The 19,726-nt window shown below is 37.7% G+C and overlaps 1 protein-coding gene across 5 annotated transcripts in view; it reads left to right on the top strand.

Annotated features, from left to right (window-relative positions):
* Positions 1-19,726, top strand: part of OPHN1 (oligophrenin 1) — a 594,537-nt gene that overhangs the window by 184,369 nt on the left and 390,442 nt on the right. For all 5 annotated transcript variants that reach the window (XM_057538773.1, XM_057538771.1, XM_057538772.1 and 2 more), the window contains one exon: positions 7,021-7,116. In XM_057538773.1, coding sequence (XP_057394756.1) covers positions 7,021-7,116 — 96 coding nt within the window. The remainder of the gene's footprint in view (positions 1-7,020; positions 7,117-19,726) is intronic.

The raw sequence follows: 19,726 nt of genomic DNA, 5'->3' as shown, positions 1-19,726 counted from the left end.
TGAGCTGCATGAGCTGCTTGTATATTTTGGAGATTAATCCTTTGTCAGTTGCTTCATTTTCAAATATTTTCTCCCATTCTGAGGGTTGTCTTTTCGTCTTGTTTAGGGTTTCCTTTGCTGTGCAAAAGCTTTTAAGTTTCATTAGGTCCCATTTGTTTATTTGTGTTTTTATTTCCATTTCTCTAGGTGCTGGGTCAAAAAGGATCTTGCTGTGATTTATGTCATAGAGTGTTCTGTCTATGTTTTCCTCTGAGAGTTTGATAGTGTCTGGCCTTACATTTAGGTCTTTAATCCATTTTGAGTTTATTTTTGTGTATGGTGTTAGGAAGTGTTCTAATTTCATACTTTTACATGTAGCTGTCCAGTTTTGCCAGCACCACTTATTGAAGAGGCTGTCTTTTCTCCACTGTATATGCTTGCCTCCTTTATCAAAGATAAGGTGACCATATGTGCATGGGTTTATCTCTGGACTTTCTATCCTGTACCATTGATCTATATTTCTGTTTTTGTGGCAGTACCATACTATCTTGAATACTGTAGCTTTGTAGTATAGTCTGAAGACCGGGAGCCTAATTCCTCCAGCTCTGTTTTTCTTTTTCAAGATTGCTTTGGCTATTCAGGATCTTTTGTGTTTCCATATGAGTTGTAAAATATTTTGTTCTAGTTCTGTGAAAAATGGCATTGGTAATTTGACAGAGATTGCATTGAATCTGTAGATTGCTTTGGGTAGTATAGTCATTTTCACAATATTGATTCTTCCAATCCAAGAACATGGTATATCTCTCCATTTGTTTGTATCGTGTTTTATTTCTTTCATCAGTGTCTTATAGTTTTCTGCATACATGTTTTTGCCTCCTTAGGTAGGTTTATTCCTAGGTAATTTATTCTTTTTGTTGCAATGGTAAATGGGAGTGTTTCTTTAATTTATCTTTCTGATTTTTCTTTGTTAGTATATAGGAATGCATATATACTAACAATGTGCATTAATTTTGTATACTGCTACTTTTCCAAATTCATTGATTAGCTCTAGTAGTTTTCTGGTGGCACCTTTAGGATTTTCTATATATAGTATCATGTCATCTGCAAACAGTGACAGTTTTACTTCTTCTTTTCCAATTTTGATTCTTTTATTTCTTTTTCTTCTCTGATTGCTGTGGCTAAGACTTCCAAAACTATGTTGAATAATATTGGCGAGAGTGTGCACCCTTGTCTTGTTCCTGATCTTAGAGGAAATGGTTTCAGTTTTTCACCATTGAGAATGACGTTGGCTGTGGGTTTGTCATATATGGCCTTTATTATGTTGAGTTTGGTTCCCTCTGTGCCCAGTTTCTGGAGAGTTTTTTTCACAAATGGGTATTGAATTTTGTTGAAAGCTTTTTCTGCATCTATTGAGATTGTCATGTGGTTTTTATCCTTCAGTTTTGTTAATATGGTATTTCACATTGATTGATTTGCATATATTGAAGAATCCTTGCATTCTTGGGGGAATCCCCTCTTGCTCATGGTATATGATCCTTTTAATGTGCTGTTGGATTCTGTTTGTCAGTATTTTGTTGAGGATTTTTGCATCTGTGTTTATCAGTGATAGTGTTCTGTAATTTTCTTTTTTCATGACGTCTTTGTCTGGTTTTGGTATTGGGGTGATGGTGGCTTCATAGAATGAGCTTGGGAGTGGTCGTCCATCTGTATTTTGGAAGAGTTTGAGAAGGATGGGTACTAACTCTTCTTTAAATGTTTAATAGAATTTGTCTGTGAAGCCATCTGGTCCTGTGCTTTTGTTTGTTGGAAGATTTCTAATCACAGTTGCAATTTCAGTGCTTGTGATTGGTCTGTTTGTATTTTCTATTTCTTCCTGATTTAGTCGTGGAAAGTTTTGCTTTTCTAAGAATTTGTCCATTTCTTCCAGGTTGTCCATTTTATTGGCACATAGTTGCTTGTAGTAATCTCTCATGATCCTTTGTATTTCTGCAGTGTCAGTTGTTACTTCTCCTTTTTCATTTCTAATTCTGTTGATTTGAGTCTTCTCCCTTTTTTCCCTGATGAGTGCAGCTAATGGTTTATCAATTTTGTTTATCTTCTCAAAGAACCAGCTTTTAGTTTTATTGGTCTTTGCTATTGATTCCTTGTACTTTTTAACTACAGAACTTTGAATTGTTTCTTTTAAAAATATCTCCAGGGGCTTCCCTGGTGGCGCAGTGGTTGAGAATCTGCCTGCTAATGCAGGGGACACGGGTTCGAGCCCTGGCTTGGGAAGATCCCACATGCCGCGGAGCGGCTGGGCCCGTGAGCCACAACTGCTGAGCCTGCGCGTCTGGAGCCTGTGCTCCGCAACGAGAGAGGCCGCGACGGTGAGAGGCCCGCGCATCGCGATGAAGAGTGGCCCCCGCTTGCCACAACTGGAGAAAGCCCTCGCACAGAAACGAAGACCCAACACAGCCAAAATCAATCAATCAATCAATCAATCAAAAAACATACGCATCTGATTCAAGATCCTCATTAAAAAAAAAAAAAAAAAAAAAAAAATTATATAAAAATATCTCCAACCCTCTATTGTTGTTGTTTATTTGGTGACACATCATTCTCATTCTCTCCTTTAGTTATTAGTCGTGGTTTACTTTAATTATTTGAACATATTTAAAATAGCTAATTCAAAATCTTTTTTTTTTGAAAGTCCAGTGTCTGGGCTTCCTCCTGAATAGTTTCTATTGGTAACCCTTTTTTTCTTGAGTATGGGGAAGTATTCTCTGTGTGTCTCATAATTTCTTTTTGGAAAGGGTACATTTAAAATAATATAATGTGACAACTCTGAAAATTAGATCCTGTCTCCCTCCCAGGGTTTGTTATAAGTGACTGTTATTGTTCTTTGTTTTTTGACCTCTTGGACTAAATCTGTATTAAAGTCTACTTTTTGTTGTGTGAAGCCACTGAAGTCTTTGATAGGTTAGCTTAGTGTTCTGCTAATGATTGGACAGTGATTTTATTAAATAATTTTAACCAGTAAGTCTCCCAGCTTTTGCTGAAAGGCTTTGTGTGTGTTTTAAGGCATGCCTTCAACATTTGGGCAGTAAATTTACAACGCTGCCTTACTGTTCTCTCCCTGCTTGGGCAGGGCCTCAAATTCAGGCAGAAGAGAAAGATTAAGGCCTTTTCAAGTCTTCTGTGGGCAAACACACAACCCAGAGTGTGCATACATTTCTTTGCATGTATGTGTCTTTCTAGATTTCTTGGAATGGTTTTCAGCTTTGCAAAGACCCCTATGGGTATGTCATTCTCTAATTTGTCATTCTTTTTTTTTCTTAGCAGGTGTTTTGTTCAGCCACTTTATAAGTCCAATTTGTACATCACCTCAGGTCACCACAATCTTAAACAATTTCAGACGATTGTTTTTGTAAATGCTCCAATGGCAGCATACTTTACACAGAATGAACTTTGCGTTAAGAGAAGCAAAGACAAACTCTAAGAATGGAGCTTTCTGTACCTGTCAGACTGGACAAATAGTAATCATTCTCTGAGAGTGGGGCCTTGTGATCCTCCAACCCGCTCTGCCCTCTCCAGTGGCTGCTAAACTGTTGGTTTTCATAGATACTGTAGTTGTGAGGCTGTTGGTTTTTAGCGTTATTGCAGAGATTGCAGAGCTGGTGAGAAGGTGATTTGATTAGGATAACGTAATATGTCACAAAATTCACTGTTTTTATAGAGATTCACTCTTTTGTCTTGAATATACAGCCCTTAGATTGTTAAGCTTTAATTTAGATAGTACTTGATATATATATATATGAGAGAAAAAACTTGTATCCAGAATATATAAAGAAATTTTATAGCTCAATAATAAGAAAATAAACAACTCAACCATAGAACAAGCAAAAATTTGAACAGACCCTTTATAAGAAAAGTTATTACAAATGTCCAATAAGTACATGATAAGATACTCAGCACCATTAGTCATCAGGAAAATGCAAATTAAAACTATAGTGAAATACCACTACACACCCATTAGAATGGCTAAAATTAAAATTAAGAAGTAAATAACCAGATGCTGGAAAGTATGTGGATCAACTGAAATTCTCATACATTGTTGATAAGAACACAAAATGGTACAATGGCTTTGGAAGACAGTTTAACCTTTTCTTACATAGTTTAATATACATTTACCAACTAACCATAAAACGCATTCATTGAGCTCCTAGGGTGTACTCCTTGGGAGAAGTGAAAACATATGTCTCAGAAAGAATTTTACATGAGTGTTTATAGCAGTTTTTATTCATAATAGTGAAAAGCTAGGAACATCAGAAAAGTCCCTGAATAGGTGAATGAATGAATTATGGTATATTTACACAATAGGATACTACTTAGCAACAAAAAGAATGAATTACTGATTCATGAATTACCAAGACATCCTGCAGACTTAAATAAGTTGGAAATAAAAGAGGATATTCCGTATGATTCTGTAGAAAACTATAGTGATAGAAACCAAATTGGGATCTATATAATATGGATTAGTTAACTAATCGATCCCGTTTATATTCTGCCTCATTCCCCGGAAGCTTCAATTGCCCAAAAGGCACTATCCAACTACGTTCTAAAATGAGTTAGGAAAAGATGAGGGAAAAACATCATAGAAGACACACGAATAAATAAGAAGGGGATTGAGGGAGGACTGACAAAGATAGCTTGAAAAATTATGAGAGAGTGGCTTTGTGGGCGGGGGTGGGGCAGTATCAGGGAGGATATACGGATGAATTTACATGGTTTGGAGTGGTGCAGCGAATTTTAGGATGATAAGGAAATAAATGTCCCATCCATGATAAGCATTTCTAGGTTATCTGTTGATTCTTTGTAGTCAAGAAGTCACCCAACACATTTATCTAAAATATATGAGTCTTTCCTGGCATTTCCCTCAGTGCAGAGGCCAAATAAATGAGACCTTCTTTCCATGAAGAGCTGTTAATTTGTGTTTGTATTTTTGTGCATGTGATTTGCTTCATGGTCTCATTTTTTGGGTTTGTTTATAAGGTGAGGATAGTAATACCTACCTTTAGATACTTGGGAAGAGTAAATGAAAAGTGTTTGTGCAAAGTCCTTCATAAACATTTTCAAGCTCTGTGCAGATGTAAGGTAGTGTTTTGAAGTCCAAGAAATCTGGAGAAGAGTGTTGGTGCAAATAATGAGAAAGGGAATGAATATAACTCCTTTCTCACTCCATGCCTTTACTTACAAAATACTATAAGTGTTGAAAATCATAATATTTGTGGTTTCTAAAATGTTCATATAATTCTAAATGAGGAGTGATTTATAACTGTACCTTGCTCAGCTCAATTTACGAAATCCTGGTATTTGTGAAAGGACAGTACAATGAATATTATATTTAATTTCCCTGAGTAAAACAGTGCACATGGGAAACTCTGGCCTTGTTTTTTTTTTTTTTTTTGCTGCTGGCCAAAGAGTCCAGAGAAAAGTTTTCCAGATATGGAGCCAGTTTTGTGTTCTCTTTGTTGATGAAATGTGGAAGGCAGGGTGTGCATGCTCCTCTCACATTTATGTGGCCTGATTTGAAGTGGAAAATGTGATTCTAAAATGTGGAAATTTGAAAAGGAATGGTAACCTGGTCTGCAGTCTCCAATCTCTGTAAAGTATTATTATCATTGTTATTGTTGTTATTATTGCCAATGATGTGTTCAGAGGGTCAAGGATCTAAATACTAAAAATAAGTACTTCTGATAATGGGACATAGGCAAGAAGGTAATAAAATTCTTGGCATGTTTATGTGCTCCAGACAAACGCCTAAGCATGTTTTACTGTCTTTAACCATGATAACTTTTCATTGAAAGGACTATTGTTTGCATTGTCTCCCTTTCTGTTAGGGTGAGAGCAAAAACTTTAAGTAGTTTGTATATCTGATAGATATAAAGGTGGAGGATGGTGAAACTAAGGAGTGAAAGAAGAAATAGGAAAAGGGGACCAAAAATTACCAAGAAGCTTGATGTTTCCTAGAATATGGTCTTAATGTGTTACTTTAGTTGGTGAGAGCAGTGCTCCTCAAACTCTAAAGAGCATGTGAATCCCCTAGGGATTATATAAAAATGCAGTTTCTGATTTTGTAGGTCTGGGGTGTGACCTGGGAATGTGTATTTCTATCAAGCTCCCAGGTGATGACGATACTGCTGGCCTGAGAACCACTCTTGGCATAGCAAGATTGGAGGTTTGGCTGGATATACTGGTGAAAGTCATATTTTAAAAATTTCAATAAGGATAATTTGTCAAAAGGGTAACTAATTGTGATTTAATTTTATATTATCATTAAACTTCTGTGTAATAAAATTCAAAATCATTGACCAAAAATAAAAACATCTGTCTGGCCATACCACCCTCAATTTTTCATCAATTATCTCCTTATTTTAGGTCCCTTAGTGAATACTCTGTGAGCAAGTTAAATTTGTCCCTCTGCCAGATAGTATCTTAACCCAGGCTGCCATGTGGTTAATGTGTAAAATGTCCAGCTGTTACCTATGTTGTCATGGGAAATGCCCTAGAGATGCAGACAGACCACTGGACTTCTAGTTCCAGCTCTTCCAGATAGCTCTGGAACCTGGAGCTATTTTTTTCTTTGTACAATGATTGTGAATGTTTGTTTGGTAGAGGTAAGAAAGCATCTAGTCCATTGTCCATAATAGGCACTCAATAAAGCTTAAGGAGACTCTCTTAGGAGTACAACTAAGTAGCTTTAGGTCTTACAGGCTTTGGGTAGAACAGGTCATATAGGACAGGGATTGAAGATAAAACATGTACCATGACTTAAACGAAGGACTTCACTAAGCTGCCCTACTTCATCTTTAATGTGTGGTTTTAGTTGCTCAAATTTTCTACTGAAGGTCTGGTCTTTGGTTTAATGTCTTGTAATGCAATTTGCTACCTGCTAGGAGCACTTCCCTTTGTTTTTCTCCTGTCTGCTCTAACAGAGATGAGGAAATCAGACAAAAGGCAGCAGTATTGACCATTTCTCCTGTTTCCCTTCCTTTACAGATTACTCCTCTGCTGTTCAGAAATTTTCCCAAACGTTGCAGTCCTTTCAGTTTGATTTCATTGGAGACACTCTGACTGATGACGAGATTAACATTGGTAAGTCTTCAGCTACAGCTACATATGGCCATGTGCCTCTCATAGCAGGTCTGAAAAAAAGCAGCCTCCTTGGTCTGTGGGTATAGAAAACTTGGGCATCTTTATTCCCTGTTGTCCCCTGTTGTGCCAAGCTCCTGGGAGGCTGCTTAAGAAACATAAAGAAACATTCCCTCGTAGTCCCATTTCATCCTCACACAAAAGCAATCAAAAGATATCCCTTAAACCTCCATTGAGGTCTTTGACTCAGTCTGCAGGGGAATTTTTCTTTAAAGAATCCAACACACGAAAATAGATGTTTTTGTGAAGGATAAAGAGTGATTTTGTTTTGTTTTTTTTTCGCAAAATAATTCAGAGTAAGGTTCTTCTAAGGAACAAATTCCCCGAAAAAGTTTTAAATTAGCATTTATATATGTACAGCTTTTAAGGCAACAGGAGATTTGGCATCTCTCTTGGGAGCTGGATTTAATAACTCGCTTTGTGAGCTGCATGATGTTGGACAAGATATTTCCTCTCTCTGAGCCTTAGTCTTGTCCTCTGTAAAATGTGGTTAATATTTATCTCTCACGGATGTTACAATTAGGAGATTGAACAGTGGAAGTAAGAACTTTGTGTTTGTTATGAAGTTAATTATGGCCCTTGGGCCAATCTTCTCTGCCACATTTTTTTTGTAAATAAAGTTTTGTTGGAACACAGACTTAACTGCAACACAGTTAAATATTGTCTGTGGGTGATTTTGTAGTACAACGGCAGCATTGAGTAGTAGTGGCAGAGACTGAATGACTTTCAAAGCCTCAAATATTTGCCCTCTGGCCATTGAAAAAAAAAGTTTGGTAACCACTGAGTTAATTGTCGTGGTCTGAACGCGGGTTGGAAAAGAATTTCCAGACACAAGGCAGAATGTAAAGAAGGTAGAATTTATTAGAGGGAAAGGTCGCTGCCAGAACGGCAGGCTGACTTCCTAGTAGTCTGGGAGAGTCGAGCCGGAACATGTGCTATTGATCAGTTTTTATAGCCAGAAAACAAAGGAATGGTCCGAGGTGAAAATTTCATTTACTTATTGGTCGAGGCACATATACCTTCCTTCTATAGGGTGGGAGTGGGGCAGGGCATATGCCTTTCCTTATTTGGGACAGGTCCAGTTGCCCAGGTGGGCGTCGCCCAGGTGGGCTCAGGAATTTTGTAACCATCGTGACATGGTGGGGAGGGAAATTAAGAGTCAGGTAGGGGGTGTAACGCTGAAACTTTTTCAGGCAGTGTTGTCCTTTGTCCTTGAAGCACCATTGTCCTTGGAGCACCACATTAAAGAGTTAGTGTAAAGCATTTGCTAGATGAGAGCACAGAAGTAGTGTGAACGATCTAATTAATGTCACCAAAGCAATTATATTTATGAGCCCAAGAACTAAAATATAAAATGTATTACTATTATATTAAATGCTCTTTGCAGTAAGTATGAATAATATATAAAAGTATAAAGATACCTGTAATAATAAGATATTTCAGCACAGAAGCAATGTATTGGATGTATTGGCATATTGTCTTTTAACTCTCTTTTGTACATGTATCTGTTTTGTGTATGTGTAATTTAGTTCATACTAAATACATAATTTTATCTAATTTTAACCTAACATTTCATCAAGTATTTTCTCATGTCATTTAAAAATTTTCATAAGCTTCATTGGATGGGGCAAGGACATTGTTTTGTTCATTACTATTTCCCTAGCATGTAGAGGAGTACCTAGCATATAGTAGGTGCTCAATACATGTTTGTTGAATGAATGAGTAATGGATGCATTTGAGTTTCATTATTATAGGAGCTATACTTTATATACTCTTCAACTGTTGTTAGAAACTTAGCTTATTTCCGATTTTTCATGATTATAAATAATACTGCAATGAGTATTTTTATGAGGTTGATGACGAATGTTTTAGATAAATGTGGCAGTGTAACTAGTGAGGCAGACATTTGCATTTGGATTATTTCTTTATTCACTCCACTTCATTCTACTTCTGCAAATCTATCTTGGTCTAAGGGCATGGCTTATTTAAAAGTTAATAATGTGAGAGTCAGATAGTCCAAGTTTGAACACTAGCTTTGCAACTTATTAGCTGTGTAACCTTGGCAAGTGACTTCACCTCTCTGAGTGTTGCATTTCTCATCTGTAATACGGGGATGAGGTGATCAATGCCACGTGTGCACAGTGCCTAAATAAATGTTAACTATTTAATCTTTATTAATATAAGGTTTGGTTACTTTGTACCTTGCAATGGACTGAATGTTTTTGTGTCTTCCACAAATTCATATGTTGAAATTCTAACCTCCAATGTGACGGTATTAGGAGGTGGGGCCTTTGGGAGGTAATTAGGTCATGAAAGTGGAGCCCTCATGGATGGGATTAGTACCCTTATAAAAGAGACTCCAGAAAGCTCTCTCACCCTCTTTCCATCATGTGAGGATACAATGAGAAGTTGGCAGTCTGAAACCTGGAAGAGAGCTCTCAGGAGAACCTGACCTTGATCTCAGACTTCTAGCCTCCAGAACTGTGCAAAATTAATTTCTGTTGTTTATAAGCCACACAGTCTATGGTATTTTGCTATAGCGTCCTGAACTCAGTTAAACACGAATTGGTACTGAGAAGTCCGGGGTGCTGCTATAACAAATACCTAAAAATGTGGAAGTGGCTTTGGAACTGGGTAATGGGCAGAGGCTGAAATAATTTTGAGGTGCATGACAGAAAGCCTAGATTTCCGTGAGTGGAATTTTAAAGGTGATTCTGGCGAGAGCTCTGAAAGAAGAAAGAGTGGTAGAGAAAGCTACAGTCTTCTTGGAGAATACCTAAGTAATCATGGACAGAATATTGGTAGAAATATAGATGGTAGAGTCCATTTTGAGGAGGTCTCAGACAGAGATGAGGAACATGTTATGGGACAATGGAGAAAAGTGATCCTTGTTATAGAGAGGGAAATAATTAGGCTGCATTGTTTGTGTTCTGGTGTTTTTTGGAAGGTGAAACTTCCAAGCAATGAAATTGGATATTTGGCTGATGCGGTTTCTAAGCAAGTGTTAAAGGAGTGGCTTGGTTTACCCTGACTGCTTATACTAAAATGTCAGAGGAGAGAAATGAAGAGAAGGTGAAATTTTTAAGCAAAAAGGAACCAGAACTTAAAGATTCATCCATATTACAAAAAATGAGAAAGTGTATTTGGAAGAAAACACTAAAGGTATGGTAGTCGTACCATTTGATAAGGAGATTAATGTGGGTGTGAACCATGGATTTAATCAACCATCTCAACAAAAGCTAAGAATAGAGATGGGATTATACCAGCAGAAACACTGCCAGCTAGGACTAAAGGAAACAGAGAAAACAAGACAAAATGAAGGAAAACTTATTAGATCCTATAGGACCAGACCATAGAGCAATGTGAACCTGCACTATTCTTCTTCAAAACAAGGGAAGAAGGACCCTGAAGGTGATTCAGAGATCATCAGGGCTGCCACTCCCACCCCAGGCGTAGGGGTGGGGCCGCTCTGCAGAACCCTGAGGATACACACAAACCTCTCTCCCCATGCCTCCTCCAGACAGAGAACCAAAATGTGTGGGGCCACTGCAGAGAGCCACAGTGTGGGCAGCCCTCCACCAAACTGTGGGGGTGATGTTGCTACTCCAGTGGGTCCAGAAGGCTAGACTGCTGCCCCAGTGGGTCTAGAAAGCAGAGCATCAAGCCAAAGAGCATTATTCTCAAGACTTAAGATCATATGGAACTTACTTGCCTTGCTAGATTTTGGGCTTGCTTGGGACCTATCACTCCTTCCTTCTTTCTTTTTGGAGTGGGAATGTCTATCTTATGCATGTCCCATCATTGTATTTTGGAAGCACATAAGTTGTTTGTTTTCACAGGTTCACAGCTAGAGAGGAATTTTGCCTCAGTATAATTTGTACCTTGAGTCTCACCCATATTTGATTTAGATATTTAGATGAAATTTTGGACTTTAGACCTAAGAGTTGATACTGGAATGAGTTAAGACTTGTAGGGCTGTTGGAATGGAATTAATATATTTTACATGTGAGAAGGACATGAATTTTATGGAGCAGGGGATGGACTGCAACAGACTGAATGTTTGTCTCTCCCCCAAATTCATGTTAAAAGCCTGTTTCCAAAGTGATGGTACCAGGAGGTGGAGCCTTTGGGGAGCGATTAGATCATGAGAGTGGAACCCTCATGAATGGTTTTAGTGCCCTCGTGAAAGGGGCCCCAGAGAGCTCTCTAGCCCTCTTTCCATCATGTTAGGATACAGCAAGAAATCAGCAGTCTATAAGCTGGAAGAGGGCACGCTCCAGAACCCAGCCATGCTGGCACTCTGATATTGGACTTCCAGCCTCCAGAACTGTGAGAAATTTCTATTGTTTATACACCACCCAATCTATGGTATTTTGTTACAGCATCCCAAACTAAATACATTTCTTTCTTAAAAATAACTACTACTTGCCTATCAATTGGTAACCTTGAAGATTGCAGATGCATGGTATGTGGAATTTCGTAAATATGTCTTTTTTCTACTAAAAAAAGTCAGACTTTGAACAGATGCCCATTTTCCCTAAAGCCAACCAACAGATCTGAGATGTGTCCCATATCTTCTTTTATGTTGAACTTTGTGTTTCAACTCTCTCACCCCTCTGAAACCCACCATAATTGTCAACTAGTACCAGCAGCATAAAAGAGTGTGTGAGCTTGAGCATAATGGCTTATAAACAAAAATAAAAATGACGCCCTGGTGCTGCCAGGTTCTTGTGGATGTCTGCTGGCTGTGACACATTTGCTTCTTAATGTATGCTTTACAGTAACCCTTTGACTCAGTTGTCATTTGCCTGCCAATTCCAGAAACTCCTAGTTATCATCTGACCATTGCTCTTAGTGATGCTGACTCATGAACTGACCTTTATTGATGGGGACTGAAAAGAGATTTTGAGAATTTCAATGGCCTGTCATAGTCATTGGCTTTGTTGATTTTGTCATTTTGAAAGCTGGGACGTGTGGTGTTAGTGAGGCGAACAACCGATGCTCCACCGGCTGAGGTTGAAGCTCCTTAGAGGCTCTGAGAAGCAATCTTCGAGATCCTACTGGGAGGCTATTGTTGGGAAAGAACAGTTGCTTTGGAAGTGGAAAGAACAGAGTGTGCCATGCCCTCCAATTGCCAGCACTACTGGCCCTTCTGTTTCACTGGAAAAAGTGGTAAAGGTACAGTTAGGATGGAATTTTGGGCTGAGCTTTTAGATTTCACATTACATGTGAAGAGGGCCTTGCAGTTCTCCCCATAATAGATTTTTCATGGTTGCTGCAAGAGGTAATCAGTAGCATTAACCCCATTGTAGATTCCAGTTGTGTAACAGAGATGGTAGTGATTCCCAGAGGATGTAAGGGAAAGCCTGAAGCTTCTCTGAAGAATTCCTTCCCTTGATGGTCAGCTCTTGGACCTCACAGTGTGTGTACAACAGAGATAAGTGGGAGGAAGTATCTCACTGCCCTGACCATGACATTTGTCACTGCTTTAGAATGCGATATCTATGCTTTCAATTGGCATTGCCTGGCCTTTTCTCTACCTCTATGGCCCAGTAAGAAAAGGAAATTCAAGTGTTTAGGTAGTGTTGTATCTCCTTCAGATTTGAGTTTTATTTATTGGCTATGAGATCTTGGCAAAATTACTTGAGCTTGTTGGGTCTCTGTTTTCCTCATTTGTAAAGTAGGCAGTATAACCTACTTCCCAGAATTGTGAGGAATAAATCAGATAAATACATGTATCAGAGGGTGTATATAAATCATTTGTCTCAGTGCCTGGTGATCCTACTAGGAAGGTGGTAGAACCTAATTTTTGGAGAAAGATGTTAGTTTGAAACTATATTTCCCGAGTTAACTACAAGAAGAAAATGTAAAATGAGATGTCGGTGTTTACAGGGATCTAGTTCAGTTATTCCTAATATAGCTTTGTATCAGAATTACCTGGAGAGCTTGTTGATCCAGAGTCTCAGGACCTGTGTTAGGTGAAATGAATCAGTTTGTTTGTTTATGCCTGGAGAAAGAAAATGCTGTGTTTTTAGATCTCAGACTGCAAATCAAATTTCTAGTCTAGTCATCATAACATATTTGAAGAAACTCCTTTGTGGACCCAGCAGATTGATTTAAGGTCAAACTTGCAGGTAGAAAGTTCCATCAGCCACCCATTACTGCTTTATAGGAGCAGAGGACTCAGGTAAAGTTCTTCATTATCTATTCCCCCCAGCCCCCACACTTGTATTTAACATGAATATTATTCATTGCTGATAGCTCACAGGCAATCATAAACCTGATTGGGATACAGCAGGGCTTAAGAAATAGTCGCTTGAGGCCTTTTGTTGGTGTTTTTCTGACCACCTTTTGAGGTTGCAAAGGTCAGTTGTTTTAGGGTCCTGAAAATCAGACATCCTAAAAGAAGAGGTATACCCTAAATGAAAAAGAAAAATATTAATATAAAAGTTAAAAAATTTTTAAAAATTTAATTTATTTTTTATTGAAGTATAGTTGATTTACAATGTTGTGTTAGTTTCTGGTGTACAGCAAAGTGATTCAGTTTTATATATATATATATATATATATATATATATATATATATACACACACACACACACACATATATATATATATATTCTTTTTCATATTCTTTTCCGTTATGGTTTATTACAAGAAATTGAATATGATTCCCTGTGCTATAGAGTAGGACCTTGTTGTTTAACACAAAAGTTTGTATTAAAGAAAAGAGCCAGGAGTTGAACCCTGAGGATCCAGTGATTTCGAAGAGGTCAGTGGTGGAAATTTTTTTGATTATGTAGTGCCACTCATTGGAGTTTCTTGAAGCTCTCAAGGTGGGATGTCAGTCCTCTTTGTGACATTGTCCACAGTCCTGGCAATCTTTCATATAAGGGCATATATGAATTGAGCATTTCACCCAACTTCCTTAGTCCAGACAGTGGTTTGTCCAGGGAAAATTCTAGCCCAATGCATGGTCTGCTGTGGTGGTGAGCACTTAGAGGTTTATATCAAGTCATAAGGTTTCAGTTCACAGGTCTTCTTCATATCATGGGGAAAGGGTCAGTTACAAGGTGACCTGGAATCCTTATAGGGATCTGGATCATCAGGTCTTAGTTCTGCATTACTCCAGATCATATGGGAAGGGGAAAATTGGAATTGCTAGTTTGGAGGATTATAACTAGATATTGGAAAAAAAATAGAAGGGATTGAAAATTTGCTAAATATTTACAAATTGGGAAAGGTGGCTGGATCCAGTTCAATTTACAGATAGATACCAAAACTGTTTTTTTGACAGAAGGGGAGGAAGTCGTTTAAATCTCAACCAGACAAGACAGGGTGTGCATGTTTATAAGTTACCCTCAATTAACAAGAGATGCAAAAGTTCAACTAGCTCAAAGACAAAGAACAGGGCAAAACTCTGATAATCCAAAAGGGTGTGCTATAGACAATGCATCATTTTCCATTGAAACACAAAAATTCTCCCTTTTGATGAAAGTTAATCTCAAAGAAAAGATATTCTTGATTAAAAAAATAAGGCTGGGGGCTTCCCTGGTGGCGCAGTGGTTGAGAATCTGCCTGCTAATGCAGGGAACACGGGTTCGAGCCCTGGTCTGGGAGGATCCCACATGCCGCGGAGCGGCTGGGCCCGTGAGCCACAATTACTGAGCCTGCGTGTCTGGAGCCTGTGCTCCGCAACAAGAGAGGCCGCGATAGTGAGAGGCCCGCGCACAGCGATGAAGAGTGGCCCCCACTTGCCACAACTAGTGAAAGCCCTCGCACAGAAACGAAGACCCAACATAGCCATAAACTAAAATAAATAAATAAATAAATAAAAATTAAGAAAAAAAAAAGTTTAAAAAAAAATAAGGCTGGTCTCATGAGATTTGGCCTAATTATTTGTACTCACAACAAGGATAATTATTTGCCATATGGGTCTATTTAAGTTTGCTTTGCTGGAAGTTTTCAAAAAGATTCTGAGATTGGACTTTTAAAAGCCCTTTGAGGCTAAGAAGCCAAACCAAGAATTATCCACCAGATTTCACCTGCAGTACCTAAAAATTTGGGTGAATTCTTCTCTAGATGCCCAGCATATCCTAAAGATTTTGGGTCTGCCAGGAAGAGACTTTCCTTATTCACCTATAAGGCCAAGAACTCTGTAAGCCAGGTGTCAGCCTGGTTTTTCCATGAGGGCTTTGTAAGCATTGTTGGCTCCATAAAGTCAACCTTGCTCCTTAAAAGTATCTGGTCATATCTGATTCAATGAGCATCATTTTCATACATGTCATTCCAGGTAAGGCCTTGGTGCAAAAACCAATGTTCCAACCCTTTCCTGATAATAAAGAGGGCAGACTCTAATTAAACCTATGTAAATAATTATATTGTTATGGAAATAAGAATAATATGAGTTTCTGAATCCTAGATGGGATTAGGCAGAGATAATGTCACTTACAAATGTCATTTACAAATGAATGTCATTTCATTTCAAGTTACAAAAGCATAATCTTGAAAATTGTTATGAGTTATAGATAACTTACAAAATAAGAGAAATGGGTTCCTTATATATTCAAAACATAGAACATTATAACATCAATAATATTCCAAACAAAACCCTCAATCATCCTTCATTAGTTCATTCAGTCCTAAGTAGTTCTTGTTTTACTAGACCTTGCATTAGCAAACTCATGAATTCATCTGATTCTCAGAGTTCTCAGAATCCTGGCTCAATTCACTGGTATGATCTCAAAGGTCTTTAAAGGGTGCCGTCAGAAATCAGTACACAAAAGGATTGGTACAGTCCTATTCTCTGGGGTTCTGAGAAAGTCCTTCTTTGTTAACAATGAAGTACTCTGGCCTGTAGACAATTGCAAGTGCTTTCAGGGATGCATTAGAATAAAACATAAAGTATCTATAGATGAGGAAGAGATTTACATAGCTGTGACTAACTTACTACTGGTAATTTTCGAAAGTGAAAGATATGATGAGAGTTCATTATAAGAATAATAATGCAACTGACAAGGACATGTGGCTGTTTCTGTGGTACGCAGAACAAGATAAAAATTAATCCAAAAAAGGTTTGGGACAAAATATTTGTAAACATAATGATGTCTATGTCCAAAGAAGAGTGGATATTACATCTAATTTATAAAAATGGATGAATACAATCTTTACAAAAATCTTCAGATATACGGTAATTATACTGGCATAATATGCCAACCATATAGTTAGAATATACCAAGAATACATTAAGAATATTATGTAATGAGAAACAATAATCTGGAGTAGTCCTAAATATCTCTATATTAATAAGATTCCAAAGGTAAGAGAAATGAGTGCCCAATTAAAACCACTGATTTGAAGATGCTGATTTCAAGTTAAAGAATTAATATTACAATTAAGTTAACATTTAAAAAATAAATTGCAACTGATGACACTATACTGTTTTGTAATATCAGGCAAGGTAACACCAGGACTCTGATAAATAGAAACATATCATGGACAGTGAGGGCATTGACAATTTTCTAGGAGCTTCCTGTACAGCACATAGTATCTGAAATATGTGTATTAAAACATTTTACCTATACAGATTTAACCCAGGGAAGACTAAGAATTTCTTTTGATTTGACAGTGCTTCCTGTGCAACTCAAATGATAAAATCCAAAGTACCAAAACTGTGCATTAGCTAGTTTAAGGAGGTCATTGTATTCAGACTGTTACCATAGGGAAAACCTTCATTAATGAGGAATATTTTAAAGAAAAGGAAGGAAACTTGGGGCTATTATAGAGGCAGGTAAACAAGGAAGTCATCTGTGAGTCTTACGGGAGTCATGAGGGAGGATGGAGATGGTCCTTTGTGGTTTAGTTGTTTTTCAGAACATGAAAGGGTGTTTCTTAATAGTCTCTGCTGTCCTGGAGCCCAGGGTTCAAAGTAAGTTCAACATTGTCAGTGATCTAGGATTCACAAAGCAGGGCATAACCCAGAGTGCTTTCACAGGGAAGTGCCAGCTCCCAGGGCCCTCTGAGTTCTTCCCATGGAGGTGTTGATTGAAAAGATGACACCCATGCAGAATGAGGAGACTGCAAGGCATGAGTGTCACCATCTCCAGTTCTCATGGACTTTTCATACCCTCCTGCCATGCCTCCCATCTAACTTATCTGTAGACTGCTGCTTAGGTGCCAGCTAGCATTGAGTAAGTGGTCTAAAACAATCCCAACACATTCCTGATTGTGGACTGGGAGATTAGGTGAAGTGAATGTCAGTTTCCCAGGAACGTCCTTCAAGAGGCTCAGGCTTCAGGCCTACCTGCCATTCACTCCTGCCCCATCATAAAGGTCACATAGACTCTTGTAATTGCACACTCTGACCTTTCCTCTCTATCTTGTCTTTGCCACTATCTTATATCCCTGGTAATGACCCTTCTAACACCTTGGCTCACTGGTTCTCTATGGAGAGTTGATAGGAGTTAGGCACATGGTCTTTTAGGTGGCTGGATCTGGGTACAGATTTTGACCTATCCATTTGTTAGCTATGTGATCTTAGTTTTCATTTAAAAAAATAAATATTGAGTTTATTGGAATTTCTGCATTATAATAAAAATATGGAAAAAGAGAAAACATAATATTAAAAGTTTCATTTGCTGAGTACCTACTATGTGCAAAATGGTTTGCATGCATTATCTAATATTCAGAGCAATTCTTAAGAGGTTGACTGAGGCTAAGAAAGGTTAAGGAACTGTTTGCAGATGACATAGAAAGTCCTAAAGATGCCACCAGAAAACTAGTAGAGCTCATCAATGAATTCAGCAAAGTTGCAGGATACAAAATTAATATACAGAAATCTGTTACATTTCAATACACTAACAATAAATTATCAGAAAGAGAAATGAAGGAAACAATCCCATTTACCATTGCATCAGAAAGAATAAAATACCTATGAATAAACCTGTCTAAGGAGGTAAAACACCTGTACTCGGAAGACTATAACACACTGATGAAAGAAATTGAAGATGGCACAAACAGTTGGAAGTATATGGATTGGAAGAATTAATACTGTCAAAATGCCTATACTACCTGAGACAATATACAGATTCAATGCCATTGCTATCAAAATACCAGGGACATTTTTCACAGAACTAGAACAAATAATTTTAAAATTTGTATGGAAACACAAATAGCCAAAGCAATCTTGAGAAAGAAGGACAGATCTGGAGGAATCATGCCTCCTGACTTAAGACTATACTACAAAACTACAGTCATTGGCACAGTATGGTACTGGCACAAAAACAGACAAATAGATCAATGGAACAGTATAGAAAGCCCTGAAATAAAACCACGTACTTATGGTCAATGAATATATGACAAAGGAGACAAGAATATACAATGGAGAAAAGACAATCTCTTTAATAAGTTGTGCTGGGAAAACTGGACAGCTACATGTAAAAGAATGAAATTAGAACATTCTCATAACACCATATACAAAAATAAACTGAAAATGGGTTAAAGACCTAAATGTAAGACCGAAACCATAAAACTCCTAGAGGAAAACATAGGCAGACCACTCTTTGACATAAATCATAGCAATATTTTTTGGATCTATCAACTCCAGCAAAGGAAATAAAAGCAAGAAAAACAAATGGTCCTTAATTAAACTTAAAAGCTTTTGCATAGCAAAGGAAACCATTGACAACATGGAAAGTCAACCTACTGAATGGGATAATGTATTTACAAATGATATGCCTGATTAGGGATTAATATCTAACATATATAAACAGTTCATACAACCCAACATAAAAAAAAAATAAAAAATGGGTGGAAGAACTGAATAGACATTTTTCCGAAGAGGAAATGCAGATGGCCAAGAGGCACATGAAACAATCTCAGCATCACTTACCATCAGGGTAATGGAAATCAAAACCACAATGAGATATCACCTCACACCTCTCAGAATGACTATCATCCAAAAGAACACACATAACAAATGTTGGCAAGGATGTGGAGAAAAGAGAACCCTTGTACACTGTTGGTGGGAATGTAAATTGATGCACCACTTTGGAAAACATTATGGAGGTTTCTTTAAAAAATGAAAAGTAGAACTACCATATGACTCAACAATTCGATTCATGGGTATATATCTGAATAAAAAGAAAACACTAATTTGAAAAAGTACATGCACTGCAGAGTTCATAGCAGCATAATTTACAATTGCCAAGTTGTCGAAGCAACCTAAGTGTCCATCAACAGATAAATGGGTAAAGAAGATGTGGTGTGTGTGTGTACACACACAGAAACACACACACACAAAAAATGGAATACTACTCAGACATAAAAAGAATGAAATTTTGCCATATGCAGCAACATGGATGGACCTGGAGGATATTACGCTAAGTGAAATGAGTCAGAGAGAGAAAAACAAACACTATGTGATATTACTTATATGTGGAAGCTAAAAAATACAACAAATTAGTGAATATAACAAAAAAGAAGCAGACAGATATTGAGAACAAATTAGTGGTTACCAGTGGGGAAATGGAAGGGGGGGGCAATATAAGTGTAA

The sequence above is a fragment of the Balaenoptera acutorostrata genome, chromosome X (assembly GCF_949987535.1).
Source record: "Balaenoptera acutorostrata chromosome X, mBalAcu1.1, whole genome shotgun sequence".
Taxonomy (NCBI): domain Eukaryota; kingdom Metazoa; phylum Chordata; class Mammalia; order Artiodactyla; family Balaenopteridae; genus Balaenoptera; species Balaenoptera acutorostrata.
This window is presented reverse-complemented; position numbering and strand designations above follow the sequence as displayed.